The sequence below is a fragment of the Mustelus asterias genome, unplaced genomic scaffold (assembly GCF_964213995.1).
Source record: "Mustelus asterias unplaced genomic scaffold, sMusAst1.hap1.1 HAP1_SCAFFOLD_1996, whole genome shotgun sequence".
Lineage (NCBI taxonomy): Eukaryota > Metazoa > Chordata > Chondrichthyes > Carcharhiniformes > Triakidae > Mustelus > Mustelus asterias.
This window is the reverse complement of record NW_027591941.1, coordinates 37,831-63,499: the sequence shown is the minus strand read 5'-3', so window position 1 is coordinate 63,499 and position 25,669 is coordinate 37,831. Positions and strand designations below refer to the sequence as shown.

General features: G+C 39.6%; 1 protein-coding gene across 4 annotated transcripts; it reads left to right on the top strand.

Moving 5' to 3' along the window:
* Nucleotides 1–400: 400 nt before the first annotated feature.
* Nucleotides 401–25,669, top strand: LOC144489079 (ataxin-1-like). Of its 4 annotated transcripts, none has more exons than XM_078207032.1 (7): nucleotides 424–559; nucleotides 6,923–7,148; nucleotides 12,790–12,891; nucleotides 13,018–13,091; nucleotides 15,343–15,389; nucleotides 16,628–18,508; nucleotides 18,830–25,669. In XM_078207032.1, exons 6-7 carry the CDS (start codon nucleotides 16,733–16,735, stop codon nucleotides 19,331–19,333), a joined length of 2,280 nt encoding a protein of 759 aa, XP_078063158.1. In that variant the 5' UTR covers nucleotides 424–559; nucleotides 6,923–7,148; nucleotides 12,790–12,891; nucleotides 13,018–13,091; nucleotides 15,343–15,389; nucleotides 16,628–16,732; the 3' UTR covers nucleotides 19,334–25,669. The 4 variants fall into 4 exon arrangements, with proteins under 4 accessions (XP_078063156.1, XP_078063159.1, XP_078063158.1 ...); XM_078207031.1 differs by having other exon boundaries at nucleotides 6,923–7,161; XM_078207030.1 differs by lacking the exon at nucleotides 6,923–7,148 and having other exon boundaries at nucleotides 401–559.

Sequence of the window (25,669 nt, the reverse complement as noted above, 5' to 3'; positions counted from 1 at the left end):
CCATTGCCAGTGAGAAGGGGGAGGTAAAACTGCCCTTACATGGAAAGGTGCCATGGGGGAAGAGAGTGATTGAGGAGTGGACCGGGATATCACAAAGGGAACCATCCCTCCAATCTGCCATCTGCCATCTCCATAGCCTACAACCTGTTATATTATTTTCCAGCTCTGATAAAATATGATAAGCCCGAAACATTAACTGTGTTGCATACTCTCCAGTACTGTCCCAGCACTGCAGCAGCCCACACAGCCCTTTGCCAGGTCTGTGACAGTCCACACTATTTCACCTCCCAGTCCAGGGTTGTGGTTGCAAGCCTGCAATCCCCCCGCAGCCCTCCCCGGCTGAGGGGGGCGCTGTCTCTGGAGGACCCAGTGCGCCCACGGTTCGGGCGCCTGGGGTGACGCCATCAGCATGCGCCATGGTGTTTGTCGCTGTAAAGTTTTTTTTCTCTGCTGTTGAGTTTTTTAATTTCCAGGTGAAAGGAAATCTAAGACTCGGTCACAGAGGGGGGGAAAGTCCGTGAATTCTCGGAGGCTGCTGGAATCAGGATGAGATTTTCAGGTAAAAAATGAACAACGAGAGATGTGGTCTTCCAGCCTGTTTTGCTGAAGTTTAGAAACCTGTGGGAAGAATGGCAGTTTCCTGCTGGGCCTGTCAATGGTGTAACTTTAATGCTGCATGTTTAGTTAGGGTTAGGGAAATAGTAGATGGACATTCTTTCAAAACACTGAATGAAGACATTGGTTTGAGGGTTGTGTTTTTTTAAATGATACAAACAAAGCAATTAAAGGAGATCCCCACCATGATCTCCTGATGACTATGTGTGTAGAGGCATTGGACAGTGGAGTTTTGTGCTGTAAAAGCCAGGAAGGTTCCACATTTGATTTCTATCCTGTATTTGGCTTAGCTTTTGGTCAGGAAGATAGTCGGGATATTACTATTCGCTTCAGAACTACTGAAGGGACATTCAGCCAGATCTGCTGTGTGGCAGCTACATGTATGTTGATGTCTTGTGAGGATTGAATTTGAGGAACAGTCCACCAACATTCACAGTCTAGCCCAACACATTGGCCACTTGTACCAGGGAGCTGCTGGAGTGAATGGAGTACTGTCCATCACAACTTTTAAGTCTTCAAAAGGTTGACATTTGTAGAGCAAGGAGTCCTGTAGTTTTGAAGAGCAGCGATAGGAACGCTTAAGTAAGGGTAGGAAACTACAACATGAGTCCTGACTTCATCGCGGTGAAGATATAGAGAAGATAGGAAAAGGGTGCAATAGAACACATTTGGGTCTCTGGGGAACAGTAAAGTTCTGTAGCAATAGCTTCTCTTCCCTTGCTGCATCATTACCTCCGGAGCCCCTCAGGGATCTATCCTTGGTCATCCTTCACTTTATCATCTACGTGCTGCCTGTTAAGAACATCATCTCACAACATGGGTTAGATTCTATACTATGCTGACAGCACCTGGAATCGCCTCTCTCAATCCCTTCACTGTGTCTGATTTGACAGATTGCTGGTCCAATATCCAATTAAATATTGGGCAGACCAAAGCTATTACCTCCGGTTCCTGCCACCAACTGCATACCTCTCACTAGCTACCTTCTGATCATTCACAACCTTAATGTTGTATTTGACCCTGATATGAGCAGCTGATCACGTGTGTGCTTCATCATCAAGATTGCCTATTTCCACCTCTATAACATTGCCCATCTCCACCCCTGCTTCAGCTAATCTGCTGCTGAAATGCTCCCCCATGCCTTTGCTACTATAAGATGTGACTGTTCCAATGCTCTCCTGGTCAAGCCTCCCATGTTCTATCCTCTGTAAACATGAGCTCAACCAAAACTCTGCTGCTGGTTGCTCTTCAGTCCTCTTGCACACATCTACTCACAGTACAACCGTTCTGTCATTTCTTCCCTCAGAAACTCTGAATGTATCCTGTTCTTGTTTAACTTGAATATCCTCTCTCATACTTTCCTTCCTTTGGTAATGCCATTAAATTGGACAAGGACCAGAATAATTGCAGTGGAAAAAGACAATTTGTAGCTAAGAACTTTTAAGATTATAGTTTTTTCAAGTGTGAAATGCTCGTACATTCTTGCAGATATTCTATAGTATTTAAGGATTTGATGGGTTCTGCTTTTTAAACAGACTTTAGTAGTTGCTGAGAGGGCAAGTATTAAGAGAAAGGAAACTGAACTTCTTGGAGGTAGTTTTAGCAATATAGGGAGTGTGGGAGTTCCACTTTAGGGACGAAGAAACAGGAAATTCAAGATGGCAATAGAAGAGAAAGAACTGATGGTGGAACTGTCAAAGCTGAGAAGCAAAGACAGGAAGAAATTGCCCTTGAGGGACGGAAAGAAACTTGTTTAAATTGCCATATATAGGCACATCAAGACGAGAAAGAATTAATTCATTAATTGCATGGACAACTTTGGGATATGAATAATGAGAGCAGAAAATCTGAAGGAAGTTGAAGAAGGTGAAAAGGAACCACAGTGGGTAGGGTTGTATAATGAATGAAGGAAGTCATTAGTTAAAAGGATGAGGTAATAGAAGAAAGAGTGTTGGCAATCCCCAAGCTAAAGACAGAGTGGGAGGCAAAATCACCTATAGTGTATATATAGCGACATGGGAGGAATTAGATATGACAATATGAAGCTGTTGTGATAGTAACCTACATAGAAATCATGGACCCTATCAAAGGCCAAAACAAAGACAGAAAACTTACCGGAGATGTTCAAATCAGAATCCCAATAGTGAATATCATGGGAAGCAAGATAATCAGTAGAATTACCATGCTGGAAGGCAGACTGTTGATAGGAATTAAACTAGAGCTTCTATGAAAATCAATAATTGAAAAGTTAACAGCAGCTTCCATAAGTTTAGATAGCACCGAAGTAAAAGTGTACAAACAGTCATTTGAAAGGCTTGAGATCACCTTTACTGATGTTGGGATATGAATGAATATAAGCACGTTCCCAAGGAGGAAGGAAGGTGGACAAGAATTATTGGCAGAATTATTTAATTGTGGATGACACACAGGTCAGCCCTATCCTGTCCTAACTAGCACCACCCACATTTATTTTCATCAGTGCTCACAGGGCAGTGGTCAGCACTGGAAGCCAGGGTTGATGATTCTCTCCCTAGGAAGCCAATACTAATACCATCAATTCGCCAAAGATCCTTAGATAGCACCTTCCAAACCCACGACCACTTCCATCTAGAAGGACAAGGGCAACAGATACATGGGAACGCCACCACCTGCAAGTTCCCCTCCAAGCCATTCACTATCCTGACTTGGAAATATATCGCCACATTGTGGGTCAACCCACAGCACATGGACTGTAGCGATTCAAGAAGGCAGCTCATCACCACCTTCTCAAGGACAACTAGGGATGGGCAATAAATGCTGACCAGCCAGCGATGCCCGTGTCCCACAAATGAATAAAAATAAATAAATCACTGCCACCGTGGCTTAAATTAGTTCAAGGCTGATTGTGCTGGTTTAATACCATAATATGGTGCAGGTCTCCCAATTAAACTATAAATTGTATAACTTATTTAAAAAAACTACCTGTGACTACACTGGTGATTTCTGAAGGGTACTTAGGGATGGGCAATATATGTATGCCTTTTTAGTGACGCTCACATCTCATTAATTAATATAAAAATGTTTGTTTTGTCTTGCTGCATGTGCTATTGTTTATATTCAAACAGGCTGAATAAACTGCAGTCATGCATTCTCGCCTGACAGCAACATGACCTTAATTTTTAGGCAGTGCATGATACAGAGCCAGACACAATAGGGTGTAGATATAAATAGATACTTCCAAGGCAGTATTTGTCTTTGAATTGTTGATGTCATGGTCATCCCTTATACTTCTCATTTCTGGGAAATTTTGTGAGTACAAAGATGACCCTCAGCCAAATAAACTGCCACATCTTGGTCTCCACACAGTGCGGAGCAGGAGTAGCACATCCATAATATAATGTGGGTGCACCTTTACCCATATATCATTTTGAATATTTGTTTTACAGGAGGGAAAGCTGGGTGGGTGGAGGAGGTGAACAGATGGTTTGAATGCAGCACATCTGAAATAGCAAAAGTGTGCTGTCTACAGATCGCACAGGCTTCTCCACCAAATATGGTTTGGGCAGGATCAACCCCAAGTTCTTGGTGGTTGTGGGTCCAAAGAGCAAAATTTGTTATGGTCCACCACACATTGGGCTCTGACGAAGGGTCATCCAGACTCGAAACGTCGGCTCTATTCTCTCGCCATGGATGCTGTCAGACCTGCTGAAATCTTCCAGCATTTTCTGTTTTTGTTGCTGCTAAGCTTGTTTTGTGGAGTCATAAGTATGTCAAAAGTAGTGGAGGGGGGGAATTATACTTAGCAGAAGGAATGGTCTTCTGGAGTTGGAGTTGTTATAATTTCATGGCACAGCAAGCTTTACCTTGCATCTACTTGAGTGGTTCTTGAGTACTTGATTCAAGCCTTGGTTGGTTGGGTATATATGTGAGAACGAGTGAGAGAGAAAGCCAGCGTGAGGAATTTGGATCTGATTTATTATTGTCACATGTATTAGTATACAGTGAAAAGTATTGTTTCTTATGTGCTACACAGACAAAGCATACCGTTCATAGAATACATAGGAGAGAAGGAAAGGTGACATGCAGAATGCAGTGCCACAGTCATAGCCAGGGGTAGAGAAAGATCAACTTAATATAAGGTAGGTCCATTCAAAAGTCTGATGGCAGCAGGGAAGAAGCTGTCCTTGAGTCAGCTGATGCGTGATCTCAGACTTTTGTATCTTTTCCCAACGGAAGAAGGTGGAAGAGAGTATGTCCAGGATGCGAGGGGTCCTTGATTATGCTGGCTGCTTTTTCGAGGCAGCAGGAAGTGTAGACAGAGTCAATGGATGGGAGGCTGGTTTGCGTGATGGACTGGGCTGCACTCACAACCCTTTGTGGTTTCTTGTAGTCTTGGTCAGAGCAGGAGCCATACCAAGCTGTGACACATCCGGATGGGATGCTTTCCATGGTGCATCTGTAAAAATTGGTGCGAGTCGATCATTTTCATGAAATTGAACTTTGGGTAGAGGTTCTGCCTTTTATGTACCATTTAGAAAAGTTCTATACGGATAGAATGCCTGGCCAATCTGCTACCTCCTGTTTTTCACCCACGTCAGTATTCTATTTGGCAACAGGAAATTCAAACTAAAATATACCAGCTCTTATTACTTGTATCCATTTCACAACATCCTTTGTTAATTTCTAATGAAGGTGTTGATCTACACTTGTATGTATTGTCAGTTTAAACTCAAAGTTTATCCATGCAGATTTTATTTACTGAGAAATCTTCACAGTATTTCCTGCTAAACATTTTTTGGAAGTAGACAGAAAATTGACTGTCACATTATCTGGCCAGTCTTTCTCTATAGTCTTGAAAGCTGTTGGTCGGAGAGAAACATTATTGCCAGCCTTGGCTCCTGACTCAGAAAGTCATGGATTCAAGCTCCACCTCAGAGACTTGAATACATGATCTCGGCTAACATTTCATTTCAGTACTGTGGGAGTGCTGCACTGTTGGAGCTGCTGCCTTTCAGATGAGACCTCAAACCAGCTAAATTGTCTCATCATTTCTCTCATCGATGTTTGGGTGATTTTGGGATGTGTGAATTGACTGTCTTATTTATATTCATGATAGCAGTGCATATATTGTAAAGCGTTTTGGGATGTGCTGTGTATGTGAAAGGCAATATATTAGTGCAAGTTCTTTCTTTTTGATTTTAAATATCAGTCAAATGGTAAAAGTGGAGTCCATTAGATTATTTGATAGTTGCACACTTAACCACAAAATCATTGCATTTAGATTGCATTAAAATCTTTTCTGTTTTCGTCGTTGATTCTAAAAATAATGTAAGTTACTGTAAATTTATTTTTGTCTCCTTTTGAGCTGCGTTATAAATGTGTTGCCAGCATTACTTTCTGGCTTTGAGGTTAGATGTTGCATGATACAGTTAACAAAGTAGATTGCGTCTCGGCAAGAGCAGATCCGGTGATTCTTGGCCTATTTTTGTGAATACAGTTTATATGTGATGTGATTTAGTCCTCAACGAGGTTAGTGCTGGAAGATTCAAATTGGTTTAAACTGGTGTTTATTATATAAATAAACAACAAATGCAATTTATTGATGTCAAATTTTGGATTCAGCTGCAAATTATATTTTGTAAATTAAATTGTTTGGTCTTCTCTTTGCTTCATTTCACTAAACCTTGGTATTTTTGAAGGTTAAGTGCAGTTACTTGCAGAGCACATTGACCATTAGTCAGCCAATTTTAGGTAATGCCTTTCAGCACCATAATCCATTTATTCTGGAAATGTCTGAAAAATCAGGAGCAAAACTGTTAGAAGTCAGTAACTTTAGGAGAAGATCTGAATCATACTTCAAATTATGATACTTTCTTCAAGGAATAAAATTATAATCTGGAGATGATCCCTTTTAAATATTAAAGCTGAAGATTTGTATTCCCAATATCCTACCCTTGTATCAGGGATTCTTCACTGATAGCCCTGAATATTTAGTACATGTAGTCTAATCGCAGTTTATTCTGTTTCATTTGAATTATACTGAGTTGCAGCAGGACAGTAGCTGTTAGAAACATCATAACATCAATTAGCTGTTGGTTCTTGAGATGGAGTAGTCACTCAGAATAAGTCATTTTTGGAAAAACTATGTTATGTCTGTCCTCCATGAAAATAAGAGTACAGAACACATCTGAGTTATGTAGACCAGAAAAACCCTAGTTGTAATCCCTGGTCTTTTCTGGGAAGCTCCATAGTTAATCGGGGGCCAGGCGTGGAGAAGAGAACGAAATACATTTCTTTTATGTTAACTCATATTTTTTCAACATTATAGGGTGGCACAGTGGTTAGCACTGCTGCCTCACAGCCCGCCAGGGACCTGGGTTTGATTCCCGGCTTGGGTCACTGTCTGTGGAGTTTGCACATTCTCCCCGTGTCTGCGTGGGTTTCTTCCGGGTGCTCCGGTTCCTCCCACAGTCTGAAAGACGTGCTTTGACCTGAACAGGTGCCGGAGTGTGGCGACTAGGAGAATTTCACAATAACTTCATTGCTGTGTTAATGTAAGCTTTGCTTGTGAGTATTAAATAAACTTTATTTTAAAGACTTGTGATACAGGTATCCCCTGTTTAAAGTCCACTCTAAGAGTTTGTTGCTTCTCTTTCCCGATCCCCCTCATTCCCGACTGCTCACATCTCTTCGTGCTCCCTCCAGCTTGCTGTCCCGCTCGCTGCTTCCCTCTCCCAACCCTTTTTATCCCTCCTGCTCACCACTTCTCCTGATCCCCAAACTCCCACCCGCGAGCGAGCGGGGTAGCTAGTGAGAGAGATCAAGAGGGTTGGTGGAGGGAAGCAGCGAGCAGGAGGGGGTCGAAAGAAGCAAGTGGCGAGGGGGGTGCTTAGTAAGAAGCAGCAAGTGGGGTGACAGGAAGTGACACATGGGAGGTGAGTAGTAAGTTAGTAAGAGGATTTTTAGGCCAGTTATATTCGGGTAGCCAATAGGTTTTAATGTCAAAATTACAAGTAGGGAACGTAACCCACCCTTATTATGTGTTTTCTTATGGGAACTTGCAAAGGTCAGAAGATTGGACATAATATAAGGAACAGCAAAGGATGACTAAAAGGTTAAGGAAGAGGGAACAAAACAGAGTACAGGAGAAAGTTAGCTAGAAACATTCTCTCATTTTCTTCTCTATGAACGGTATGCTTTGTCTGTATAGCGTGCAAGAAATAATACTTTTCACTATGTTAATACATGTGACAATAATAAATCGAATCAAAAAACAAAGTAAGAGTTTTTATAAATATTTAAAAATGAAACAAGTTAGCAAATAGAGCATTGGTCCTTTAGAAAATGAGCCTGGGGAATTGATAATGGAAAAGAAGGAAATGGCAGAATAATTGAACAAGTATTTTGCATTCGTCTTCAGTATAGAGGATGCAAGTAACATCCCAGAAGCAACTATAAACCAGAAAATGGAAGGGAGAAACTCAGGAAAATTACAATCACCAGGGGAGTAAGTGGTACTGAGTAAATGGTTGGAGCTGCAGGCTGATAAATACCCAGATCCCAATGGATTTCATCCAGGGTCTTAAAAGAAGTATCTAGTGAGATGGTTGATGCATTGGTTTTAATTTTCCAAAACTCCCTTTATTCTATGAAGGTCCCATTAGATTGGACGATAGCAAATGTAACTCCACTATTGAAAAGAGAGGAAAACAGAAAGCAGCAAACTACAGGCTAGTTAGCTTAACATCTTTCATAGGGAAACGTTAGAAGCTATTATTAAAGAAGTTAGAGCAGGACACTTGGATAAGTTCGAGGACCGAGTTAGCATGGTTTTGTGAAAGGGAAATCATGTTTAACCAACTTATTAGAGTTCTTTGAGAAAATAACACATGCTGTGGATAAAGGGGATCCAGTGGATATACTGTACTTCGATTTCCAGAAGGCACTTGATAAAGTGCCACATCAAAGGCTATTATGGAAAGTAAAAGCTCATGGTGTAGGCGGTAACATATTAATATGGATAGATGATTGGCTGGCTAACAGAAAACAGAGAGTAGGCATAAATGGGTCTTTTTCAGGTTGGCAAGATATAATGAGTGGTATGCCACAGGGATCAGTGCTGGGACCTCAACTGTTTACAATTTATATAAATGACTTGAATGAAGGGACCAAAGGTATGGTTGCTAAATTTGCTGATGACACAAAGATAGGTAGGGAAGTAAATTGTGACGAGGACATAAGGAAGCTATAAAAAGGTGTAGATAGGTTAAATGAATGGGCAAAGATTTGGCAAATGGAGTGTAAGGTGGGGAAATGTGAAATTGTCCGTTTGGCATGAAGAATGAAAGAGAAACATATTATCCAAATGGAGAAAAACTGCACGCTTCTGAGATGCGGAAGGTGTTCTTTGTGCTTGAATCACAAAAGGCTACTATGCAGGTACGCTAAGTAATTAGGAAGGCTAAGAAAATGTTAACATTTATTGCGAAGGGAATTGAATATAAAAGTAGGGAGGTCATGCTTCAGTGAGGCCACATCTGGAGTATTATGTACAGTATTGGTCACCTAACATAAGGAAGGATGTGTGTTGGAAGCAGTTCAAAGAGGGTTTACCAGATTAATACCTGGAATGGTTGGGTTGTCTTATGAGGAAAGGTTGGACAGGCTAGGCTTGTATCTGGTGGAGTTTAAAAGAGTAAGAGGCAACTTGATTGAAACATTCAAGATCCTGAGGGGTCTTGGCAGGTTGGATGTGGAGAGAATGTTTCCTTTTGCGGCAGAATCTAGATTTCGGGGTCACTGTTTAAAAATAAATGGTTGTCCATTTAAAATGGGGACCAGGCAAAATTTGTTCTCTGGGGGCTGCAAGTCTTTGGAACTCCTGAAAAGGCGATGGAAGCAGAACCTTTGAATATTTTTAAGGCAGAGGTGGATATATTCTTGGTAAGCAAGGCATTCTAGGTTATCGGAGTAGACAGGATGTAGACTTAAGAGTGCTGTCAATTCAGCCATGATCTCAGTAAATGGTGGAGCAGGCACGAGGGCCGAATGGCCTAATCCTGCTCCATGTTTATATAATCATTTAACACACTTTTGTTCAGCATTCCAGCTTTTCAGGAATAGATTAGGAGTGATGAAGAAGGGACGGCTATATTAGTGAACGTTTTCTTGACATAAATCGGCTTGAATCTTTTCAATGTTGAAAAACAATAAAGGGATAGAAATTTAAAATGTTGATTGTGTGTATAAATTGTTTGAACAGAATAATCAGGCTGACTACATTGCATTGTTGTATAAGAGTGTGGGATAGAAATAGTGCGTTTGTGATGGTTACAAATCTCTGCTCTACACCAGATATTCTGTGGGATTTAGTTTAGCTGTTACCCATGTAAGCAGATTCCATTTCCCCTGCAATCTGAACAATACCTTTGTCTCCCAATATCTATGACAGTGTGACTGGGAATTGAAATAATATGAACACTTGTTGTGTATACTGAGTTCAAGAACTCCTATCTTTCAAAGGGAGTGAGATGACGCCAGTGGTCCGATTTATTTTAGATACAGTACCTACCCAGTGGGATATGTTTTAGTCTAATTCAACTATTTCACATCATTATTTATAACGTCAAAATATATATATTGTGCAAAATTAGCCCTTGAGGCAGGCAAAATTTCACTTTAGAACTCAGTATTTGGAGAACTATGCAGTGCTAACTGTAGAACAGAACTCTCTGCCTCTCTGATGGTATCAAACTGCAACTGCCAGCAGTCTGTTTTTTTTTTCCAGAGAAACATGGGAGGGCAAATCTGACTGATCAACCTTCCCAATTTTCAGTGACGAGGATTAGTTTCCTGAGCTGCAAATCAAACCTTCCCATCTCCTGCGCCCTCCTCCTTCTCCTCCACCTTTACTGCAGAAGCCGTGGTAGCACATTGTCCAGTCAGTTGGAAAGTTTACTGTGCTCAATAAATAGAAATTTGCTATCATGGTGCAAATATCTCTAAAATGTACTAATAAAACCCCTCTTCCCAAACTGATATAGAATGCAAGAAACACCCTTCTGTTGCCCAGTTTGTCTGGACCTGGCTAATGAATCTATTCAGCATTCCCAGATAGAAAATAAGCCCCTTGTGGATTGAATTTAACTTGACAACAATATCACAAAAACTAACCCCAAAATTCTTTCCCACCAAATAGACAAAAATCTGAGAACTTGACAATCATGTTATATGTTGTAGGCATGATAAAGAGTGGGGCAAGTTGTTTAGTTAATTGTTTTGCATAGTTTGGCAGATATCAGTCAGACACATGCTGAGTTTCTGTAATATCATTGTCTTGGTCATTTTTTGCATCTGTGATTTGGATAATCTTGAAACACAAGATGCTTCACTCCATCAGTTTGAAGTATTTTTTCCCCCATTTTTCAGATACATTTTTTTCTTGTCATCTCCTGGCACATTGACTCTGTCTTTGGACACAGTTCCAACAGTGTAGGTCACCCTCTGATATTTTACCTGAGATGTGTTAACACTTTGGATGCAGACCCTTTTGTCAGGAAAAGTCTAATTTGAAAATATCCCATCTGTTCTCTTTTAGAGACGCTGACAGACCAACTATGAATTTGATGACTAAATAAGTCAGTTTTTTTTGGTACCTTTCGGTACTTTAATTCTAATCAAAAAAGCCAATTCAAATTAAATCCAATCATGGTCCCCACATGAGGGACAAACAAGATCCAAGCTGACAAGGCATTGCACCCCATCTTGGGCTCGATCAAACAAGATGCAAGCTGACAGGATGAGGCATTGTACCCCCTCCCAGGCTTGATCTAATGCTTCATCTTAATCAAAAAGCCCAGATGGCTTTGAAAAATTGCATCAAGTAAAGCCTCGGTTTAACCTCATTAGCTCCCTGATCCCTAACTCTACCCTAGCTTAGGCAAACCACTATCGCAGGTGTCAGCACACCCCAAGTGCAATGAGTGAGCCTCGTCCCCTGCCTGATCATGGTTTCACCCCTGCCAGGTCAGTTTTTAAAGAAATGTAATTATACATATACTGTGACATTTGCCGGATTTCTAGCAATCACATCCCACAATTTAATCTCAGAACATTCGTGGTTTGGGATGCGAGTCACCTTGTTCCCTAAATTGACAGTGGTGATTTGGCTCTCGCTAAATCACACTTTGGTCTTCCACTCACACACCACGTCACCGCCACCGGCTGCTGCCACTACCCCACAACCTCTCATTTAAAATCCTCATCCTCTACTGCTCACCCAGATATCACACCGAGGTATCTTCACTGCTTATCTCCCTCAGCTTCTGCACTGTGCAACTTCTCATTCTGATTGATTTCAATCTTCATCTGAATTCATCATTCTCTCTCTCTTCTGACTTCACTGCATTCTTATCCTCTCTTCATCTCACCCTCCATGTACGCTTCCCAACTCCTATTCACAGCCTCTGTTCACGATTTAACACACTCCTGGATGGTTTCCCACGCACTACCCTCTGTAGACTTGAAGTCCTCCAAAACTCTGCTGCCCATGTCCTTACTCTAACCAAGTTCCATTCATCCATCACTTCCACGCTCCCTGACTTACATTGGCTCAAAGTTAAGCAAAGTCTCAAATGTAATATTCTCATCCTTGTTTTTAAATCCTCCATTGCCTCACTTCTCCCTGCTCTATAATTTTCTCCCTCTAAGTTTCTGCGATTCTCTAATTCTGACCTCTTGAGCGTCCCTCATATTGACTGCTTCACCAGTGGTTGCTATCCCTTTAGCTGTCAACACTTCACATGTTAAAATGCTCCTTAAACCCTGTCTCTTTAACCAGATTTTGGTGCCTACCTTAATATTGCCTTCCATTGTATGATGTCCAATTTTGCCTTATAAATGCCTTGGGACATTTTATTACATTAAAGGCAGTATATAAATACAGATTGATGTACATGGTACTATGCCATCACAAACACAACTGTGGCTCTCATTACGTCACTTAAGTATTGTTTAGTTTAAAATGTTCATAAGGTTTGAAAACAGCAATTCTAGAATTGTACTGCGAGCCATTTTTCACAACTCGAGTGAAAATTTCTTAGATACATTCTACTTTACTGAAATCTTACTGACAATACATATTTTGTTGCACCATACAGTGACTAAAAATATTTCATTTTTCCTTTCCATTTTTAGTATCAAGTTAGAAGTTGCCTTGCTGGATACTACTTTAGCTGATGATGAAATGATTGGCATTATGTTAGCTAATGATAAGCTATGGAAGGTGTAAAGTGTGAGGTAAGCCATCCTCTTACTTAATAGAAAAGTGCGTATGAAATCTAAGATGAAACTTGAAAATTGTGTTCCTTATTGTTTACATGAATACTGAATTATTTGCGTTTAATCTTCCTTGTGCTCATCAAGGTGAAAGATGTCAATTCTCAGAAAAACAGCACTTTTCCATTTTGGGCACTCTGTGTCAACAGAAACACTCCCAGGTAAGGTTAGAACAGTTTAGATACTGTGTGTGATCATTGGACATTACTGAGGTTTCTGGCTCAGATTATTCCCCATTGTTATACGGGAGCATAAAGGATGCCAGTTCACATCTGTTCCTTTGGAGGCATTTGGTAGTGACAGCCATAACTTGACAGTTCCCTGCTAAATGCGGTGCAGATAGGTAAAATATTCTCATTCTAAATACTGTAAAATGGATCAAGTCATATTAAAAAATTGTTTTAGTTACACATTGCTACATAAAGGGATATTAGATCTCTTATTGGGAAACTGCATGTTGGCTATGCTGCTGGAATAGTAAGCCAAAAGCCTTGACTAATGATCTAAAGATGAGTTCAACACCCACCACAGCAGCTCGCGAATTCATTAATTTACTGAATCTGAAATAAAAAGATAATACCACAAATGATGATTGTCCATTCATCAGATTGTCATGAACCCCCCTGGTTCACTAATGCTCTGTAGGATAGGAAATCCACTGTCCATACTGCCCTATGTCACTCCAGACTCGCAACAATATCGTTGATTCTTAACTACCCTCTGAAATGGCCTAGCGAGCCACTCAATTGGCAAGGTGGTTCGTGACCATCACCAATATAGGGACGGGCATTACAGCAACACCCATATCCCGTGAAGGAATTAAAAAATAATAATTCTGCCGCTGTACTTCTCAAGCTCACTGGCACTTTAATCTTCAACATGTGTGCAATGTCAAGGTTCTGCCTTTTCTCACCTGATGCAGTTACAGCATGCAAGCACCAGCTGGTAAATTCTTCCAAGCTTTGACAGCCAGTGAACAGCAAAGCCCTGACATTGCATGCATGTTGCTATTTAAAGTTGAAGAGAGCCCGAGAAAAATAGTGACAGATTGAAAGAGCTAGAATGGTATTTTGTGTTATTGGAGACCTGGAATTTCAATATGCAAATTATGTTTTCCACACTTAAGTCTCTGCCTCTGCAAAACATGCCATATATATAAAATTCCTTACGATATACACTATAACATCTCCAATCCAGAATGCTTGATTCCAGTCATTTCTGAATTTTGGTATTTTCTGGAATATAGAATGGCTTTAGAATACCTAACCACAAGTGTGTGAACTGCAAAACACCATAGATATGAATAGCTGAAACATAAACAGTGATAAAACATTATAAAGTAGTAATAACATTTTTCTTATTGTTTATGCTCCTAAAGAACTGTACTAAAATGATGCTGATGATGTCAAGGGAATGCATGGATCTGCTCAGAAGATTTCCAGATAATGGTGTTTTCAAACAATAGATTTCCACTCTGGAGAGGTTATAGTTGTGATTGTTAAATTTAACATAATACCTACAGTACCTTTTCCAAAAAAAAAATCAAATGATATCAGGACAAAGAATAAAGGACTGCTGATGCTGGCGATTCAAAACCTAAACAGAAAATGCTAAAAACACATGGCAGATCAGTCAACGTCAGTGTACTGAAAAGATAGGTTAACATTTCGGGCGTACCACCAACTTCAGGTCGAAAAGTGAAGAATTGAATGAGCATTTTATAAAGCTGGATTAAGAAGAGGGGGAAAAGCAGCAGATACACCACTCGCTAAACGTTTCATATATAAAGGGATCATAAAGGAGGAATTTCTTCAGCCAGAGAGTGCTGAATCTGTGGAACTCTTTGCCGCAGAAGGCTGCAGAGGCCGGGTCACTGAGTGTCTTTAAGGCAGAGATAGATAGGTTCTTGATTAATAAGAAGATGAGGGGTTATGGGGAAAAGGCAGGAGAATGAGGATGAGAAAAATATCAGCCATGATTGAATGGCGGAGCAGACTTGATGGGCTGAGTGGCTTAATTCTGCTCCTATCTCTTATAGTCAGGCAATGGGGCTGCATTATAAAATGAAAAATACGCAAATAGCTACAAAGGTGGAAAAACGTGAAAAATTCTCACAAACAAAACAGTGAAAATTTGGAGACAATGGGGAAAATGGAGAATAGTCTGGAAATGTAGGAAATCTGTCTGTAAGTGTGACCTGATGCTCTGTGAGTTGCTGTGATAGCTCCTGTTCCCATTCCCAATCTGACCTCTTTGCCAAAGTGAAGGCCTAAAACAAAGAGACCAGATTGGACTCAGTGGAAGCTTCAGGAACTGTATCTTGTATTTCTTCCGGGCACTCTTCAGCCCTCTGGTCTGAACACTGGCCGCAGTAATATAAGACCATGCCTATGTCTTTCATTTTCTTCACAGAAGGTAATGCCAGTGATGTGAGTGGGACTGTCAATGTCAAGGAGAGGGTAGGTTGATTTACATTTTCAGTATCGCCCCTTCATTAGAACACAGCATTGGGATAATTTTGTCATATTGGCCTGTCTTTATTCTCTTTTGGGCGCTTGCCAGCATTTTCCATATTTTTATTTCTGACTTCCTGGCTGTTACATTCATCTGGAGTCTTACCCCAGTTTACACTGGTCACTATCTGCAGCATAAAGTTATCCACTTTGGTATTAAAAGGAAGTATCAGAATATTTTTTGAAAGGTGAATGACGAATAAAATTTAGTATTCAGAGAGCCCTTGGCACCCTTGAAAATAAATCACAGAGAATGAACATGTAAATGCATCCAAGCAATTCGGAAAGCAAATAGCATTCAGCGTATTGGGAGGGGGTTTGGAATTGGGTTATAAGAGTAAGGAAATTTTGCTGTAATTATTTGACTTCAGTGAGACCACACCTGTAGTACTATGCACAGTTTTGATATCCTTACCTAAGGAAACATATACTAGCCTTAGAGGACATGCATTGAAGGTTCACTGGGATGACAGGGCTGTCGAATGAGAAGAGATTGAGTAGAACAAATGTATATTCTGTGAAGTTTAGAAGAATGAGAGATGATCTCAACGAAACATATAGAATTCTTAGAGCATTTGACAATGTAGATGCTGAGAGGCTGTTTCCCACGTCTAGGAGTCTAGAACTAAGGGTCATAGCCTCAGGACGAGGGATCAGCCATTTAGTACTGAAATGAGGAAAAATATCCTGAACCAGAGTAGCGAATCTTCAGCATTCCCTACCTGGAGAAATGTGGATTTTCAGTTGATGAGTATATTCAAGACTGAGATAAAGGCTTTTGGGAACTAAGGGAATTGAGGGATAGGGTGGGAAAATTGATGTAGAAGTTCATTGAATGTCAGAGCAGGTTCACGGGACCTTAAGAGCTACGGCTGCTCCTATTTCCTGTGTCTCAGTTAGTGACCCAAGAGATACTCCTCCACTGTTGAGATTAAAGACTTACTCCACATCAGAAGGCTCACTTCACTTGGGGAATATTTGATACCAACTTTGGTTACTAAAAGTGGAAGTAATTTTTGTTACTCAACAATGACACCTATGAGCCTACTGAACAACAATAAGAATTAATCTTTTTTTTATAAAAGCATTGATTTTGAGAATGTCATGCATTTTGCAGTATAAAAGCAATTTGTTTATACTTTTAGTGTCACTTACATATTTTCTGTTCTCCTCTGACTGATTAGGATCCTGTCAGCAGGCGGTTTGAGGAAAGTTCTAGAATATCTTTACTCTCCTGCTGACATTCCTCAGTGATACTAATAGGAAAAACAACGTTCCTGGAGTACAATATGAAACCTGCTTATGAACGAAACCAAGAATGCCTGCCACCAAAGAAAAGAGAATTACTACAGAACAGTACTGGAGGTGAGGATGTCGTAAAAAATAACACACTGCCAACCAGTGTTCCCGCTGCAAGCGATGCTAATTGGTCCCGAAGTGCTGTTGAAGAGAACCAAACAATACTGAGATATGGAGTCCGAGCTGATGATGGTGAAAACTCACCAGGAGTCGCAGTGGATCAGTATGGCATGATGTACAAATTGGCTGTACCTTCTGCAAACTATTCACTAAGTGCTCAACATTCATTGGTGAACATGGGACATCTCTCGCCAGCATACAACATCGCATCTCCACTTCTTCAGCACCATGGGGTTCCATATACGCCTGTGCATTACACCCAGCTACCCCACACTTCATTGCAGTTTGTAGGAGCTCCATATCCAGTACCATATGTCTCTCATGGGATTCTGTCAAATCCATTGATTTCCTCTGCAGTGGGCATCCCCGCCTCTCATCTTTCCCAACTTGTCTCCTATCCTTCCATGATGGCTGAGGCTGGCACTCCTCCTCCACAGGCGGCATCTCCTGCACAAACCTATAACAAAGCCACGGGTTCTCCTGTACACACTTTAACTCCACAAGGACCGCTGTCTCACCTAAGCACGGCAGATCTTTCACAAGGCATGAGCCATGGTAGGATTCCACTCCATTTCCAACCTTCACTGTTAACACCATCGTTTGCAACGTTTGCTACAGCAGTGCCAAATCCAGATATTTGTCATGAAAGTAGATATAGCATTCAGATGGCAAAAGACAAAGAAGCTGCTGAAACTATACTGGAAGTCTCCGCAAACCGAGGTGAAGGAGCTTCAGACCATCAGAACTTTGAAAGGCGATCACGCCACGAGAGATTTATAGAGCTTCAGGCACCCCATTATGTTGGCAGCAGAAAGGAAGCTCAGCTCTCTGCCTCATCGATGGAGAACCAAAGAGGCAGTCCCCATTTTTCTGCTCACCGCGAACCGAGAAATGAGGTTATCTCTCCAGCACAGAGGAGTACACCAGATACAGACCTAGAAGTCCAACAAGTAGTTGGGAGTTTGGGTACTCAAGGGTCTCAGGGTTCCGTGGTTGTTAGAAAAGAAGTCTTAAGTAGCATAAAAGTTTCACAGAATTCATTCAAAAGCCAAGAGCAATTAAGACACCTCTCTCAAATCATTCCAGGTAAAAACATTGCAGAATTGTGTTCCAGTGAAGAATTACCACGGTCTGCCTACCTGCCTGCTCAACAGCAAGCTACCACAGGACTCAAAAGGCAATCGTTAGATGACCAGCGTGGACATTTGCATAAAGCAATGATATTAGCCAATGGGCAGCCAGTATTAATGTCTGTTGATGCGCCTGTTCTTGAGGAAGGTGTGTTGGTTAATAATGTTGCTGCAGCTACAGAATCCATCATTCAAAGTCATCCTGAAGGGCAAACAAGGGCTTGTGCAGTGGTTCCACTTCCAACATCGCAATCCACGGGTTCACTCCTTCAGCCCGTCCTGGTCCAGCAGTCCCCACCTGCTCATATTCCTTCACACTTTATGAAAGGTGCCATCATCCAGTTAGCAAATGGGGAACTGAAACGTGTAGAAGATCTGCAAGCGCAGGACTTTGTGCATAGTGCAGAGATTAGTGCCGGGTTAAAGATTGACTCCAGTATGGTGATTGACATTGTTGAAAGCCAGCGTCCCGGATATGTCACCCTCCATTTCTCCGTAGGAGAACCTCAAACGAAGGTGAGTCTGCAATTACAATTACAAATAACCTTCTTAAAGCAAAAACTGTTGGTCAAAAAACAGATACCAAGTTAGTCCATTCCTACTTGAACTAAAATGGCTGCCAGACGTATACAGAGAGCCTATGGAATTGTGATACAATGGAGTTTAGGCCTTTTTTGAGTTAAAACTCTTGTAAAGATGAGCCAGTGCAGGAAGTGTTTGGAACAGCAAAGATTTTATTTGATTGATTAACATCAGAAATTAAATTGCTTTTTTTCTCATTAATGTAAATGTGTTAATTTGGGATTGAGGCCTTGTGATTTCTCTCCTGTGTTATAGGTGAGTGTAGAGGTCACGCCAGAGCATCCATTCTTTGTATTTGGTCAGGGCTGGTCTTCTTGTAACCCAGATCGCACTGCACACATCTTTGGACTTTCATGTCAAAGACTCACGGTGGGTAATGTCTGCGTCTCACTCGGTGTCCAATCTTCCGGCAGGAGCTCTACCCAGCCAGCATTCTGTCCAATCAATACTATTTCAATTCACGATTCAAGGACCACGGGAACATCGGAAGTTGTTTTAGCTCCTCCAGAAGTCTCAATCCACGTTAATAGAAACTCGGAGGTTAGAAACTATTCAAAAGAGCCAGTCATGCAGTATTTGCATAGAGACCCTGAAAGCACAGGCATTCCCAGCCACCCAAATTTTCAACATCGTTGGTCCACCCCGGTTTTCCAAAGAGATGGCTTTCAATCAGAGGAGGCAAAAAATTCCTCCCGGCCTTCCTTCATACCACAAGAAGTAAAACTTTCAATCGAGGGACGTTCAAACGCTGGGAAATAACTGCATGAACTCTGGGGGAGAATAAATCAAGATAATTTCACACCTACAATGAAAGCCTTTTGTCAGTTACAGTAATGCATTGAAATGTACTTTTGAAAAATTTCACAAAACATTTGCAGCATAGAGGAGATTGGATCTGCCATTGGCTTAATGACAAATGGGACATGTGTGACAGGATAGATTTTTCTGAAATAATAAATTAAGAAGCTGTTAACAGTACGAAGCCAATATTTTTTGAAGAATTGTGTGTCCTGATATTGCAAATATTTCCAACTTCAGAAGTAATCTAGTAATTTTGTTCCCTGCAATGCTCATTTTACCTGGGGCTGGTGATTTTGGCATGAAAGAATGAAAATGTTGGAACTCTTGAGGCTCCTACTGTCAAATTATATATATATTTTTTTAAATGTATTAAACGTTGCAAATTAGCTATTAGTTAGGCTTTTACTCCATTTTCATCAAATCAATTTTTAAATTAAGCTAAAAGTAATATTGATATGTTATCACTTAATATGTTATCAAAGTGAGCAGTTTATTTAGTATACGGGGGCTTTATTTGGCAAAGCACAAAATGCAGTTCTGTTATTTTATGTGAATAAATTGCAAAAACAGTGATTGAAAAGGGCCCTATAATTTGCTGTTTGGTAACATTTAGGTTGAAAAGTATGCAGGTTCTGAGAAAATATTTTGTACAGGGCCATTGATGTGCAGGTGGTCGTAACTACTATAAGTTGATCACCTCAATCTTCATAGAAATGGAATTGAGAACATTAATCTCTTCCAGTGATAGCACCAATTTTGCAATTAGATGGAACTTATTGGTTTTAAGTCCAGAAAGACTCATTCAAATTCTCCATAGTGAACTATGTATGCCCCGGACACTAAGTGATTGAAAGATTTGCCATGCATGGCCCAATTTCTTATTAACGACCAATGGACGGATCCTAATTCTCGCAAAGGAGTAAATTGACCTATGTAAGCTGGATTTAACACATGGTCAAATGATATATTGATTTCCTTATCCTTGGTTTAAAGTTTAAGATATTTAAAATAATGTAAATGTTTATGATACAATAGGCATAATCAAAAGGGTAAGAAAATTGTCCTTTTTACGCTTCAAGAACATTGTTTTGTAACCTTCAAAGAGGATCAACTAATTTTCTGAGATACCAGTGTTTTATGGTGTTTTGTGTGTTTTTGTACTAAATTAATTGGATTAGCAGAGTCGCTAAAAAAGTTTATGTACCCTGGTGTAATAGTAAGTGAATTGGAACACCCTATGCTGAGTTATTCTGCTGTGCGGTGTTACTGATGCTTGAAATTACCCACGTTTATGTCTGCTGGCTGTAGAGGCGTCACCTTAAGATGTCCTGTGGTGGTGAACAAGAACTTGTGAATCAGAACACTTCCAAAGGGCACGAAACCTAAATTGGACCTACCTTTAAGTGGCTTCATTTTCTTTGCACTTTTTTTTACTTTTACAAGATTCCATTTAATATTTCGAATCTACTTGAGGTGCAACAGTGGTTTAATTAATTGCATTAAACAGAATTGGGAAAGCAAGCTTCAGTTAAAGCTGCATGTGAAAAGGGAAGAGCAATTTGATGCTTCTGTACTAGTGGCAGTTCGTGCATGGTCATATGTGCCGCCAAGTGGACGGCACAGTGGTTAGCACTGCTGGCTCACAGCGCCAGGGACCCGGGTTCGATTCCTGACTTGGGTCACTGTCTGTGTGGAGTCTGCACGTTCTCTCCGTGTCTGCATGGGTTTCCTCCGGGTGCTCCAGTTTCCTCCCACAGTCTGAAAGACGTGCTGGTTAGGTGCATTGGCCATGCTAAATTCTCCCTCAGTGTACCCGAACATGCGCCAGAGTGTGGCGACTAGGGAATTTTCACAGTAACTTCATTGCAGTGTTAATGTAAGCCTACTTGTGACACTAATAAATAAACTTTAAACTTTAAAATATAGCTGATGTAATTGCTTTCACCATGGGGATTGACTGATTGACTTATGTAGGTAGATAATGAGGTTAGGTGCACAAAGTATTATTTAAACTTGTACAGAAGTATGCTCCTGGTGTACTGCTCCCCTCACAGTATGGTGCTCAAGTTCTGTGCATGTATCTCTTTTCAAAAAAATATTTAATTTTTGATCTTTGAGGCTCACTTCCCCATTTTTTATTTTGGGATAATTCCACTGAACTGGGCGGTTGAAATCCTCTTGCAGTGGATCTGTTTTCTCAGATGTGGTAGAGACATATTTTAGTTACAGTTCTCTTGGTTTTGCCACTGCTGTTCAAAGGTTTTCATGAAAGCAAAGTAGAAAGTTGGATTAGGTCAAATTTGGGGAAAAATTGTAACCTTAAGGTGATTTATAAAGAGAAAACTAGGCAAAGGGGAAGAATGACTGAGAGATTTTAGGGTATATTTCTGGGAATAGTTGGTGCACCGCTAGGAAATGTAATTTTATTTCATTGGTGATTGGGGATCCCAGTGCCATATGACTATTACGCTTGTACTTAAAGGTGATGTGGAAAGATTATTAAGATTAGAACTAGTGCTAAAGTACTTTTTTTAAAGAAATACCTTTGTATGTGTTATATTTTATATTAAACATTTTGTCACTTAGCACTTTTAAATGATTGCAGTGCTGATGCCATGAGTGTTATTCCATACAGGTTAATTAACTTGACTTCCCAATATACTTTCTGATGTTGCTGTTCGTACCTATTTTCTTTTGGATGTCATTTATATGCACTTTGACAGCTTAAACTGAAGCTTTCATCTCCTGAAACCTTAACTTAAAGAAACCCAAGTAACATCAGTTGATCTGCAATTACCAAAAGAAAAAAAATACCATCTTTTCATAATGTAATATGCAATTAATGAAACGGATTTAAAATATAATATTGAGAAATCTATGCACGACACGCTTCATGTTCAGTCGATTAAGTGTAGTTCTTTTATTCATTTTGTGAAATTAAATGGTATGTTTGATCGGTAGCATTAGGAATGCGATGTGTCTAATTACTGGAGGATAGGAGTTGCAAAGCTTCATGCACATGGCTGTGAAAACATCAACTTTTGCACATCTTAGTGGACATACCAGAGTTGACTCTTGTGTTTTTAAATTAACTGTTGCATCCCCAGTAATCTGACAGTGATTCTCTGCTTCTCCACCCCCCCCCCCCACCCCCATATATCTCGGGTTAAAAACATAACCCAAAACCATGAGTGTTTTAGCAAAAATAAACACACATTCATAGGCATTTTTTAAATCCAAGGCTCGGCATATTTACTAGAGCATTGGTAATACCTAGGATTGAGGCAAATTTTTGTCATCACAAAATGAAGGTCCATTGTCATCTGTGGTACTTGGAATCACTCTTGTGAAAGTTTATCCTTAGTGTTGTCACTGGAAGTAAATGACTGCCCAATTCATGCAGTATTTATATCCTAAACCACATTTACAGTTTATATGGAATTGCACTTGCTAAGAACTGACATGGAGAGGACGTAAAAGGGATCTATAAAGGTCAGGAATTATGCCAAAGTTCAACGGTCTAAGTAGGCTGTTATGGGTCTTGTAAGGTTAAAACATTTTACTTGTGTGAAATAGCACTGCATGCAAAAGTACAAAACTGAGCTGTAGCCAAATCCCACAATAAAAATTCCCTCATCTCTGGCCTAGAAATTGCATCTCTTATTATCCTTACTTGCAGTAAAAGCAGCTTTAATATATTTTCTTTAAGAAACTGTATTAGCCTTTACTGATTTACAACATTGATTGTTAAAACCAATTCTGCTTAGACTGCAGATTGCAAAATAAAGTTCTGTATCAATTTAGTTCCATTATGTTCACTTGATACTGTATTTTGTAGTTTTTTGAGAATTCTTACCGTCTAGATTTTTACTAAGTATTTTAGGCCTCATCCAAGGAGATGCATTCTAAACGAGACGTAAGGGGATTTTAATTTGTTTTGCAACGTGTTGCCTGGGGTGATACAGTTTTTGTGCAGGATTATCTACTGTCTCTTTCTTCTACGTTGGTCAGAACCTTTGAAGAGATGTACATAAAATTCTTTTATACTAGAACATTTTCAAATTCACAAAAGTGCAAATTGAAACAGTAATGTCAAGTATTACCTGCTAATAATTATCTGTTAGTTGCATAATATATTTTAACGTTACTTTAACAAATGTTAGTATTATATATTTGTGCTATAGGAAGTTTTTATGCATGAAAGTTTCCTTTCAGACTACTTGATCAGGAGAAAATCCAATTTGGACACATAAGTTGGAAGTCTAGTTACTGTATTTCCTCTGTGTCTCTGTCAGCATGGGTCAGTATTTACATTTAATGGTAACAACCCTTCTGAAGCACCAACCTTAGCTGAATTTCGATTTGTGTTTTCTGACATTTACAATGAATTCTTTGTAGCTTAAAAATATGTACATTATGTATATCTGTACAACAAGAAAGTTTATTGTGCTAAAGGTAAGATTTTAAAACTAGACATCTGTTTGCTATTACACCTTGCCAAGGTCTTTTTAACCCGCGAAACAGAATATAAAGTTAACACTAATTACTATCTTATTTGTTTTGAAATTTCTTAGAAGGGATGCTGACAGGTTTTAATTTGTATACATTTTAACTAGTCTGTGCAGGTCATCAGAAGGGAGACTGTATTTAAATCATACAAAACTAAAATATTGGCTTAAAACATATCTTAATGTTAGTCAACATATGCACAATATAAAATTAAAGACAAGGAAAATAAGGTGCAGCAGATGGCTACTGTTTCAACAATCTATAGAGTTGGCACTAGTGGATTTATTGCCATTTTAAATTAGTGCAATTCTTCATGGCTGGTTTTCTGGAATGTGATTGACTAAGACGACGTGCATTGCTGGACAGTATACCATTTCTCGTGATGGGAGAGGAAGAAAAACATATTTCCGATTTGCTTCAAAACTTGGGCTTTTGTAGTTGACCAATAGCCGTAACAAATAGCTTTCAGTCCTGGAAAACAAGTTTGACTATAGCCCAGGACAAAGTGGCTAAGATTCCTTGTTGCGGTTGGCGGTTAACTCTTTGAGTACTGAGTCCCATTTGCAGCTTTTAAGATTTGCACATTTTTGATTCTATAAAATTTGCAGTGATTATTCATTTTTTTTTTAACACTGTAGAGTTTGTAATTATGTTCACACTATTCTTGGAATAAGTTATTTTCTATTAAATCCCTCTATCTAATGCGCCAAAGCATTTGTTAATTGAAATTTTAAAAAATACTGGAAATACTTAGCAAGTCAGGCTTCTTCTGTTTCTCTCTCCATAGATGCTGTCTGGCCTGTGAAGTATTTCCAGCATTTTCTTGATTTCAGATTTCTAGCATCCACGGCATTTTGCTTTTGCATTAAGTAATTTAGACCCCTTGGCATAAACTGTGGCAGACATGGATTCACTAACCTGTCATTTCAAATTGTTCTCTACATTTAGTGAATTCAAATGCTCCCTCTCTGTTTGTAGGATTTGATCAGTACCTGTATCAAAATTGGTATAATTGACATTTCATGTATTCATTTACAAATATGTATACCAAGACATTCCTCCTTTTTATTGTGTTTTGACTATTATAGGAATTGTTTTAGTATGCATTAACTTACAGTTGCTAGATGGGGAATATGGTACAAATGCAGGACCCTCATGTAAATTTTATTAATTTTAAGTAGACGTTTCACAAACATTTGATTGCCATTTTATGAGTTGCACAAGTCACCATACAATCTTTTGAGCCCATTCCAAAGTCTAAAAAATATTTTTTTTTTGTTGGCTTATCTTAAACCTATACTTAAATTATCCTGCTTGTAAAATATGTTTTCCGAAAGCGAAATTTGCGATCGTGCAGTTATTTTCTTACACTGGCATATAAACAAAAAGGTTACAGGCATTTGATGTGAGCTTTATCTGTAGAAATACTTATGGGAAAACTCTGCATAAGCCAACAAAAAAAGGCTTCAATTTCAGTCCCAGGATTGCTTTACTGCTTTAGCTAAGTGGGTATTGGTCACCTTCCGAGTGTTAGAATCACTGCATTCCTACCAGAATCCTTAAAAGCATTAATCTATATCTTGTGTTTTTGTAACCATTTTTTCTAAAAAAAAATTAAAAGTTTTAGATTTGTATATTTGTATTTTTGTGGCCTTTTATGCTGTTTAATGTTAATTTTGTGTACTGCGAAAGAAAATGTATTTTTATTGTCAAGCCTAACTTCTTATGTATGATTGCATTAATTTGTTGGTATGTAAACACTGCATAATATAAACTCTACATTTT

Coding starts and splice junctions, on each gene's coding strand:
- LOC144489079 (XM_078207033.1), top strand. CDS start 16,733: ATGAAACCTGCTTATGAACGAAACCAAGAATGCCTGCCACCAAAGAAA. Junction 18,509..18,829: donor TAGGAGAACCTCAAACGAAG/GTGAGTCTGCAA, acceptor CCTGTGTTATAG/GTGAGTGTAGAGGTCACGCC.